Source organism: Athene noctua, chromosome 1 (assembly GCF_965140245.1).
Source record: "Athene noctua chromosome 1, bAthNoc1.hap1.1, whole genome shotgun sequence".
NCBI lineage: Eukaryota > Metazoa > Chordata > Aves > Strigiformes > Strigidae > Athene > Athene noctua.
The window spans coordinates 25950242-25961862 of NC_134037.1; the positions used below are offsets into that span (position 1 = coordinate 25950242).

General features: G+C 38.5%; 1 protein-coding gene across 1 annotated transcript in view; it reads right to left on the reverse strand.

Annotated features, from left to right (window-relative positions):
• CSMD1 (CUB and Sushi multiple domains 1) overlaps positions 1-11621 on the reverse strand; it is a 1262314-nt gene that overhangs the window by 486738 nt on the left and 763955 nt on the right. The window contains exon 6 of the mRNA XM_074922368.1: positions 4626-4738. Within this exon, the coding sequence (XP_074778469.1) occupies positions 4626-4738 (113 nt within the window). The remainder of the gene's footprint in view (positions 1-4625; positions 4739-11621) is intronic.

The window sequence follows — 11621 nt, forward strand, 5'->3', positions numbered from 1 at the left end:
CCCAAGTATATGTGGGCATTCTCGGATAGTCTGTTTAAATTACTGGGAATAGTTGCCCATGAGGAAAATGTTTCTCAGAGCCATATAGCCTATACTACAGGACTTGCCAGGAGCACAAATATAAGAATTACAACTGAATAAAATCAGACACTAGAGGCATCCTATCACTGCCAGGGTTTTGAGCCAGAAAACAAGGTCATGTATTTAATGATAGGTTAAAATATTTATTTTACTTGAGAAAAGCACCTCAGATGGAAATATCTATCACAGTTGTTCAATTTTAGCAGAAATAATCTTCTGAAAACAAAAATATAAAGCAGAGGCTGAGAGCTCTGGAGTATTTTATCGTGGAGAAGAGAAGGCTAGGGGTAGGAAACTTATTGGTGTGTATTCATACCAGATGAGATGAGAGAATGTAAAGAATCATAGAATCATAGAATGGTTTAGGTCAGAAGGAACCTTAAAGATAATCTAGTTCCAACACCTTCTGCCATGGGTATGGACATATTCCATTAGATCAGGTTTGGGCAACCTGGGCTTCAAAACTTCCAGGAAGGGGGCAGACACAACTTCTCTGGGAAACCTGTTCCAGTGCCTCATCACCCCCACAGGGAAGAATTTCTTCCTTATATCTAATCTAAATCTACCCCCTTACAGTTTAACACCGTTACCCCTCATCTTGTCAATACACTCCCTGATAAAGAGTCCCTCCCCACTTTCCTGTAGCCCCCTTTAAATACTAGAAGGCCGCTATAAGGTCTCCCCAGAGCCTTCTCTTCTCTAGGCTAAACTCAACCTGTCCTCATAGGGAAGGTGCTCCAGCCCCCTAATCATCTTCGTGGTCTCCTCTGGACCCACTCCAACAGGTCCATGTCCTTCTTATGTTAGGGGCCCCAGAGCTGGATGTAGCACTGCAGGTGGGGTCTCACAACAGTGGAGCAGAGAGGGAGAATCACCTCCCTCGTCCTGCTGGCCACACTTTTATTGAAGCAGCCCAGGATGTGGATGGTCGCCTGGGCTGTGAGTGCACATTTCTGGCTCATAGTCAGTTTTCCATCCACTACTACCCCCAGGTCCTTCTCTGCAGGGCTGCTCTCAATCCACCCATTGCCCAGCCTGTATTTGTGCTTGGGATTGCCCTGACCCATGTGCAGGACCTTGCACTTGGCCTTGTTGAACTTCATGAGGTTTGCACAGGCCTGTCTATCAAGCCTGTCAAGGTCTCTCTGGACAGCATCCCTTCCCTTCAGCATGTTCACTGCACCACACAGCTTGGTGTCTGTGGTGGTGCATTTCCTCCCCCTGCTCTCTTTGCTATGCTATTTGGTGCTTGGTGTGACTCCAACCCAGCTCCTGGGCCATATACCAATCAACCTCGGGCAGTATGGATTGCAAATGTCAGCGACCAGAGCATTAAGGCACCCCCTTGACGTGCCTGGCTCCTGCCCTCCCTGTTACTTGGGAGTGGTAATAACAATGAATCACCTCCTGACAGCCTGGTACATGTGTACCTGGTGCATGGCCGAGGGACAGCGGTAACAGAACTGCACATTCAGCAAGTTCTGGGCCTGCACAACTGGTGGAAAGCACCAGAATATTTCATCACTTGATGTGGCCAGAGTGGAAAAGTACCTGATGTAAGTCAGTTATCTTGGACCCTATAAACAGCAAGCCTAAGCAAGACCCTTTGATGTCTCCTGGATCTCAGCAGGCCTGTGACCAGCATGTCTCCTGAGTTGAGATGCCTCTCAAGTACCAAAAAACCTTAAGACCTGCCATTACAGCTGTCACAAGGCTATGGCAAAGTCGACCCTCTCATCTCATTTATCGACCATTGAGGAATGCCAATCCGTTGTGAGTATTTTCTCTGAACTCAGGAAAAGGAAATTTTAACTATGAGCTAGCTTGTCTTTAACCCACTCACTCTCTCCACCTACTGATGTGTTTAGGTATACGCAGTTATTTTCACTAGTGTGTGTACATATTTATTTTACTGGATCCCAATACTTTCGTCTGTTTGTATGTTTGTATGTCTTGTGTTTGTGAATGCACATGTATATACGTATTGATTTAAGGTACCGAATAGTAAGTAGTGTGAATCTTGTCATCTTCAAATCTGTAGTTAAGTTGCTATTTTAATTTTATTTTACTGAATTATTTTTGTAAATCTTTAAACTGGTTAATAATGAAGTGGTGCTGGTCGTTAATAAACCTTGATGTGCTGCTAAATCATTACAGTGTTAATACTTTCATCCACAGTGTCGTCAGAAAACTTGCTGAGGATGCACTCAATCTCACTGTCCATGTCTTCAATAAAGATGTTAAATAACATCGGTCCCAACACTGACCCCTGAGGAATGCCACTGATCACTGCTCTCCATTTGGACACCGAGCTGCTGACTGCAACTCTTTAAGTGCAACCATCAAGACATTTCCTATCCACTGAGTGGTCCATCTGACAACTCCATGTCTCTCTAATTTAGAGACAAGGATGTCGTGTAGGACAGTGTCAAATGCTTTACACCTGAAGCAAGGAAGTAAGAAGATGGAGCAACACTCTTCACAGTGATATCAAGACATAAAGCAATAAGCACAAACTGAAACACAGGCAATTTCACTTATAAATAGACGAAAGCCTTTTTACTGTGAGGGTAAACACTGGCACAAGTTTCCCAGATAGGTTGTGGAGTCCCTGACCTTGGATGTATTCAAACCCAACTGGACATCGTCCTGGGCAGCTTGCTCTAGTAACCCTTCTTTGAGGAGGGAACTGGACTACATGAGCTCCAGAGGTCCCTTCCAACATCTGCTATTCTGTGATTTGTGGTACTAGGAGGCTGCTCTAGCTGTAAACATCATTGTTACTTCTGGTTGAAATAAAAACCTGAATTATTGCTTAGTTCTCAAATACACACGTAATAGAAAGAATTACTAATGCTGTGTAATAAAAAAGAATTTATGAAGCTGTTAGATTAACCATATTTTGATATCACTCTGAATTTTGATCCTATGTGTGTTGAAAGACTGTCTCCTAGGTTTTAACACAGTTATAATGTTTATATCACTAACATAGGAATTTAATTGCTATCAACTCTGATAAGATAGCTGTGGCTCATATAATTTAGATATCTTTGTATTTAATACAGTAAATTGTATAAACCTGCATTTTAAAAGGATGATTTAAATTAAGAAAGGAAATTTCCGTAATTGTAAGAGTTTGAATCGTAATAAGATACTTCCACTTGTCATTCATGTGCCGTATTCTACATCAGTCAAGTTTACCCTTACACCGAATATCTGATGTATTATGCAGAGCAACAGATATATATCTAAAATAATGTTTTCCCCAGACATTTTCCTTAAGCTTTAATTCCATAGTGAGTATTTGGCTAGAGATAAGATATACTGAAAAAGAACAAAAATGTTGGTTGTAACCAGTGTTGGTTACACTACTCCAAACTTTCCTTTGCTATTCTGTAGATTCCTAGTTTTCTGGTGCATCATAAAGATGATCCACATTGTTTTCATGATCTCCTGTTAATAGTCTCAAGATACAGAGTTAACATAAGCAGTGCATTTGAATTCATAGTCACCAATAGTGGTATTACATATCCATTCTCATTAAACTTTGTAGAAATAAGTTGCAAGTACAAAGGATCACAGAATACATACTTGTCTTGAGTTGCCAAAATAAAATGGAATTTCACAGATTTCATTTTTACTAAAATTGTTAAAACCTTTTTTAAAAGAACTATGCATATTAAATGCTTTTATATCCACTGCACATGTATGTCACAGTCAACAGAAACATACAGTTGTTGCAGTGTATTTTTAATTTCTAAAGTGATACTGGCCCTGCAGTTTCAGGAAAAAAGGAAGGTCTAAACTCATAGTCTAAACTCACTTGATGGTGTGTGGGTAAAATGGTTGAAACAGCTTATGTAAGCACAGAATTTAAAAGCACAGATAAATAAATAAGGTCTTCCAATTTTAGTATAACTAATGTCTCTCTGATCTTGAGTAATGATTTGTGAAGTACAAAAATCAATAAAGATTCCATTCTAAAAAATTGTATTTTAATGAGTATCTAGGTGAACATAAGCAGCAACTGACAGCAACACTGACATCCTCTTGTCTTCTTTTAAAGTTGTTTATGTAAATCTATGCAGGAGCCTGAAATACGAATTTTGTTATGCTAGGGATGAGTTAAATTTCCAAACAATGAATCTAGCTTTTGGATAAGAGTTAGATTTTGAGTAATGAAGGAAGACAATGTTTAGATAGGGGCATGCCTTTGTGCGGAATTGACTTTCTGCAAGTTTTCATTCCAGGCATGTTTTTAAAGCAAAGATCAGACTGAATGCAAAGCAATTTATTACAGAGAAAGTGAGCAAGCAAATACAGACTTAGAGCAAACTACAATGTGAAACACAGATACTTTTTCCAAAACTAAATCCTTAGAGATGCCTAATCATACAAGGGTAAATGCTACACAGTGTGAGAGAAGTAGTGGTATGAGTCAGTTCTTTACTAAGTCCCTGATATTTAAACATAAATTGCAAATTTCACCACCACTTATAGTCATGCTTAAAGGTAAAGTTCTTTTTTTTCTGTACATTTCTTACCCTGGAACTGAGCATTAAAACCCTTTCGTCGGTGGTTGCTGTCAGATGTAAAATGAAGTCGTAACCAGTTCTTACTGCTGATAACAGGAGAAGGTAGATTCATACCAGTCAACCTGGAAAAGCAAAAAAGAATGTGATATTAATGGTGGAAAAATTCAACTGTACACAACTTAAAAGTGAAAAAAAAAAAAAAAAAAGTCCAAATATATTGCTGTACTGTTTACAATGTATTTGACAACAGTGATTCTAATTTACTACTAGTTAAGTAACAATTTACCTGGGAGAAATGTGTGATTTTTCCCATTACAGCTATCCATTTTACGGTCAAAACTTGTATCTCCAAACTACTCTTCAATGAATTAAAGAAGTAAAACAGTCTTGTGAGTGTGTGTGTGTTTGTGAGCATGTGTATGGATGCACACATGTGTCAACTCATTCAGCAAAAAATAAGCATATTCAATTATGAAAAAATTTCATTATCTGACTCCCCGTTGTGTCAGTTACCTCACAGAAAACCAAATCTCAGGTGTTAAGAAAGAATAAATACGGGTTATGGGCAGTAGTTAATGTTAAGCTTGGGTGGTAAAATATTGGTGCATAACTATCCTGCTAGAACTATTTTTGTGTAAATTAAGTCCTCTTCATATTTGCTAAAAACCAGCTTGCAAGAGCTATGGATATTGTGAAGAAAGAGTGCACACAAATATTTCTAATATAGACAACAGGCCCGTGGACCTGGGCTCATATCATAGGGTCATTCGTAGTCTATCATTGCACCACACCGTATGTTAATATGAACGTGCTCAAGTAGTTACCACATAGTATCTGATAACATGTAAATTCATGTCTTAGTCTACCCAGTGTCTTTTTTTTTTTTTGTATGACCATATTCCAAGTTTCAGAGTTAGCCTTTTTTTTTTTTTTTTTTTTTCTTTCTTAGTAACTTTGGAGAACTACAAGAAATAAAGTTTGTCCTTTTCAAAAATGTAGACTATTTGAAACAAAACCCAAACTGAACAATATCAGAAATCTTCAGCTAAGGAATAATTTTGTGAGGTTTACCAATGCTAGAGTAGACATAGTACATATTATCAGAGGTAAAGACAAAACCCAGAAATGATATTTTGTATCTCTGAAATGAATCAGTGTAGTAACATAGATGCCTTTTTCATTGCACTATGCAATTTCAGAGTTTCATTACATATCCTAGATTACTAGGAAACCCATCATATTAAGAATTACTGATGCTGGAGAAGTCTATTTAGAGTCATGTCTAAATCCCTTTTCTTTCTGTAATGGAATAAGTCTGACATACTGAAAAAGAGAAATTATTTTTCTTTTTTTCCATTTGGACATACCAACTACATCAGAAAAAAAAAATATCTCATTTATAATCTTATTTTCTTCATCTGGCTGTTAACAAAACAAGGAAAAAAAAAATCCTAGTTAAAATTAATTTAAGAGCTTTGACTGAAAGAAAGGATAGATCATTTAAAGGAGGATTTACACATTTCAAAATGTTGGGACTGGCAGTCAATAATTCTTACACGTATTGGTCAAAACATTCAGTACTATACATGTTTCTACATCTCACTCAGATGGGCTTTTATACCTTATATACTCTTTCATAAACTCTTTTATTTTAGACCATTTTAGAGCATAATGTATCTTTAAAACTTAGATCAGGCACTCTAAATATTTCTACTACAATCTGGCTTTTGCTGTTTCAAAGCTACTTAGAATTTGGGTGTACCTGTAAAAACTACTGTGATCTAATTAAAAGGAAAATAAAAAATAAAACCATATGTAGAATACCAAAACGATATAATTTTCTAGTACCTCTTAGATATTCACATAATATATGCTAAGTCTAAAGGTTTTACTATATATAAACTGCAGTTCATATCACTGAACTGATAACTCATTTGTCCAAGTACACAAATTTATCTCTTCGAAATTTGGGGGTTGGTTTTCTTTTTTAAATTAAATATATATGTAACAACATTTGATCTGGCATAACCAGAGCTCTGGATTTCAAAGTTTGCAACACTGGCTGAAATATTAAATTGTTATGAATTGTTGTGAATTAAATTGTATATTGATAAAAAAAGCAAATTAAAATCATTATAAAAGCACATTCAAATCAGTTAAATATCTAATAAACAGTTATTTCCTAGACACAGAGTACACAAATATTTTCAGATCTATGTGAACTCTACAAGGTACAGCTAAATGGTCTCAAATCTTCCCATTATACGATGAAAGATAACGGCAATACACTGAGAGAGTATTTTAAGCAACCCATTTTTATCAGAGTTCTAATTTAGCTGTATGATTTCTATGCTACTGTATACTAGACAAGAATGTGTTCTTTACCAGAAATGTTGTTTGTGTTTTAACTGAAGAAAGTAAGAAAATTAAATATAACTTAAGTGGTTAATTTAGCTGTAAGGCTGGTTTGGGAAGCAAGCTTAAAACTGGTGTACGAGACATGGTTGTTTTTTGTTTTTTGTTTTTTTTTTTTTTCCTGTAGGGTTTTCAAAACCTCTTCACTGTAGTACCCAAATTCAGAAATTATCCCAAATTCTGAATGGGGGCTTAGACTGGAATCCTGTGGCACACATGTACATCAAAGGCAGTGCTCTTATACGAAGTACTTCACTCTGTGGCATTCAGCATGTGCAGGTGGGACTTCCTATTGACAATGTCAGAGTTTCTAGTAATGGCAGATCTAAACGTTTGTGAATACAGTGTAAAATTGCTCTGTATATGTTAATTGATCATTTACCTGGAATTTCTGGAGGGCAAGCAACCTATGGTGTGTGTGAAACAGAGAAATGGACATAGTTACTGCTGAAAGTGGCATATTGCCCCCTGAATTTGTACAGCAGGCAGATCTCTAACTCACACAAAAGTTGAAGATAGTATGAAAAAATTTTTGTTTCCCTCTTACTTTTTGCTAGGTCTATGGTTTATCAGGGAATAGAAGTCAAATATAATATGTCCACCACACAGCAAATGTCAAAACATAACAAAAGATTTAATAACGTTACAGGTGTGCTCCTCAGAGAAAAGTACCAGTACTGTCAAAGACAGTGTGTTTCTAGTCCCACAAAGTTGAATATTACAACTGCAGCAAAAGATGCAAAAAGTGGGGGAGGGGTCCCTAAAACACATGGTCATTCATTTTTCTAGGATACAAAATGCAGCTTCATGGCAGGGGGAAGGGTTTATAAGTCATCTATTTGAGTTCATCAATGGAGACCTTGGACACCACTGCTCAACTAATAAAAGACAGAATTATTCCTCCCAGTCCCACAAAGAACAACACAGTGCTTCTTCTCAGGCTGCAGAACAAGGAAGAACACTTCCTTTGATCTTTCCCAGTTGAGAGGTGCATCACGTACCACAATTTCTGACTAAGTGCGCATATGCTCTCTGTGTGCTTGCATTAGTGCAGTGTGCTTCCTCTGACTCACTGCAGCTTTTACTGTTATGGGCTAACTTTTGATATTAAACAAGTATTCATGGAAAACAAGCAGTTTGGTTGTCTATACCAGTAAATTGAACAGCGGCACTTCATACCATTTCCTGCTTGAGAGTCAAGGCCATTAAAGGTTACAACAACAAATCAGAGAATCGCAGAATGGTTTGGGTTGGAAGGGACCTTAAAGATCATCTAGTTCCAGCCCCCTGCCATGGACAGGGACACCTTCCTCTAGCCCAGGTTGCTCAAAGCCCCGTCCAACCTGGCCTGGAACACTGCCAGGGAGGGGGCAGCCACAGCTTCTCTGGGCAACCTGTGCCAGTGACTCAACACGCATGAAACTCTTCTGCCCATGACTAACTAGTGCTCCCTTGATCACTCATGGGCACAGTGTAGGCATTAATCTAAACTACAGGGTTGCAATAGGTATTCTGAATGTGATGATCTTTTCTGTGGCATTCAGGAAGCACTAACAGGCAGCACTTAATCATGCTGTTAGGTTGTTCTGAAAGCAAAGGTGCAACTAAAGCAAAGTTGCCTCTACTTCCAGTGGGCACACACAGTATTCATTCCTGTTGCATACGAATAAAAAGAATTTTATCTCAAATCACATATTAACTCTAAAATCAGATGAAGACTTCAAACTCCTTTGTATCAGATGGAAAAAAAAAAAATCAGATGAGGTAAAGAACCACATTTCTTAGTATCAAAGTTCTTCTCAGAACCTTTCATGCTTCAATCTCTATTGAGGATTTCTCCAATGCTGTCTAAAAATAATATTGAAATATTCTCACTTCTTTTTTAACTGAAGACATTTATTCTTTGGGAAGTAATACCAAAGAAATTGAATTCTTCAGTCATGTTGGAGTTCTGCACCTGCTCTGGAAAGGGTAGTGCTTTTCTGAAACTGATTTTAAGGCCTAACGTGTGATAGCCTGACTTGGATAGAAAAAATTATACCTAGTCTAAGCTACATTAATTAAGTTTTTCATATACACACTGACATGCTGGGGTTTCAACCCCAAGCCCCAGATTAAGGTTGACATATGGGTGATTCCCACAGCCCTTCACAAAGGGGGGGTGAGTTTGCCTTTAGGCTTCCCTCCAGGGTGGGGCCGGCCTTGCAGACAGAGCCATTGGGTAAATGAGCCCCAGGGGTCTGCATTAAGTAACCAAGGGTCAGGTGTCCCACTGAGGGATAAAAGCTGGGACCCCTTGCAGGCAGGGGCAGTGTCTGTCTGTGAGGTGGATGTCCTGTGCAGAGTTCCCTGTTGGGGAAGGGCCTCCTGCCTCCCTGGGACTGGGCTCCAGTCAGGTCTGGCTTTTGTAAGTGGGGGCTGTGTAGAGATTCAGTATGTGGCTTCCTTGGTCTTATGTATTTGGCTTGTTGACTTGGTTGTCTCCCGTCCCTTCTATGGGAGACTGCATGTCACCATTTAATCCACCTGTTGTTGGTTGTGTGGTGGTGTTGTTGGGGTCAGTGGGATTGATGTTGGTTATGTATAATCTGACTTGTTTGTACCCCCATTGCTCACCCATGTACTGACCCTTTTGTATCAAATACAATTTGGTTATTGGTTCATCTTTATGCTGGCTGTGTCCTTTATGCTAGGCCTGATAATTGGCAAAACAACACATACAACCACATGTATATATAATGTTATTTGGGTGTTTTCTGGAAATGCTTGGTCTGACTTGCAGAATTGTTGAGTTCCATCTCCACTACTGATATCAGCCAGGCCCTTAGATTCTAACATCAGGGGGTTAAAATTGGTTGTTTCTTGGACAAGTGACAGGTTTAAATGTTCTGTGCTAAACAGTATTTGAGGCCATGCACTGAATAGAGATTAAAGGAAACAAAAAATTGTTGTTCATCCACTGAGTATTAATCATACAGTGACCTGTTAAAGAGCAATTCCATGGGGGGGAAAAAAAAAAAGCCAAGAAACAGATTCTTCAAATAACATCATAGGATGCATTTACCTGAGGGGACAGGATGAAGATTTCATGGAGAACCTCAAATCTCTCATTCCCTACACACTAGCTGCTGCACTGGAACAAGACAGACTTTCAGAGGAATTCCTGTGCATGCTACCTGTTACAACATCATAAAGAAATTAAGGGGCGGGTTTTGAGAGCTGTATAGTTATATAGTTATATTAGTATATTACTATACCTCTGCTGATAAAGAATGCTTCTCACAAGAAATAATTAAACCACCTAAGCTACTCTCCTTCCAGGTCGGAAGACAGCCTGGATGCAGCAGGATTAGAAATAGCAGAAGATGCTCTTACTGTTGATTATTGTGAGGAGTAGATACACTTTTTCATGTTTTACTACTTTGATTTAATTTTGATTCTTATTCCATAATTCCCTCACGCAGACACTAGTCTACTGTTACACAAGTAATAAGGTATTCTGTTTTCATACAGTCTTGAAGGAATAATGTTTTCCTTATGTAGAGTATGTCAGATAAAGAAGAATAACATCTTTTGGGGTCTCTATTGAATTATCAAGAGATTGTAATAGATTTTATTAAAATTATTACTAACAGGTCTGTCACTAAAATTTTTTCTCTAGCTAAAATTTTCCAGTTATTGTTTGACTCAAATTCAGGTACAGAAAAACTACTTTGCATTTAATTAAGAAAACTATCTAGAGAGGAAGAACAATTTTGGTTTTGATTGTGCATTTGCTAAGAAAATAAAATAATTAATGTTTTTGTCTGAACAACTAAACCAAATCTTGTTTCTTTTATAGGTTTTTTGACATTGTTTTGACAACCAAGAGATAATCTATTCTTATCATAGAAAACTACTGATACTTCACTTTCATGAAATGGAAAAGGAAGGAATTAAAGGGGGCTTTGCCAACATATTTACCCTTATTAATTAAACTGAGAGTAGATTTATATTAAATATGAGGAAGAAATTCTTCACTTTGATAGTGGGTGAGGCACTGGAACAGGTTGCCTGGAGAAGTGGTGGATGCCTTTTCCCTGGAAGTGTTGAAGGCCAGGCTGGATGGGGCTTTGAGCAACCCGGTGAAGTGGAAGGTGTCCCTGCCTATGGCAGGGGGGTTGGAACTAGACAATCTTTAAGGTCCCTGTGATGGTCCAATGAAACCATAATGTCTCAAGTATCCAGTAAAGAACTCTGGCAAAGGAAACTTCTATTGAAATGTCGGGGCTATATAGGTAATGGAAGGGAGACGTGGCAAGAGGAGGGGTACTGAAGAGGTGGGAGCACATGTTTCAGAAGCCAAACCTCCCTGTCTTGAGCAAGTCCATCAAGAGCCAATAGAGAAGCCATGTCCCAAAAGGAAAGGTCAAACAACGGTCACACCTGCAGGGAGGGGGAATAATTCCCAATGACCCCCAAGCCCACTGATCCATTTCCAGAAGAATCTAAAAGTACAAACTGCGCAAGCACCGAAAGCAAGAAGAATTCTAGAAGCATAAACTGCACATGATGCCTGATCAGCCTGAGTCCAACTGCCCACCTGGGCAA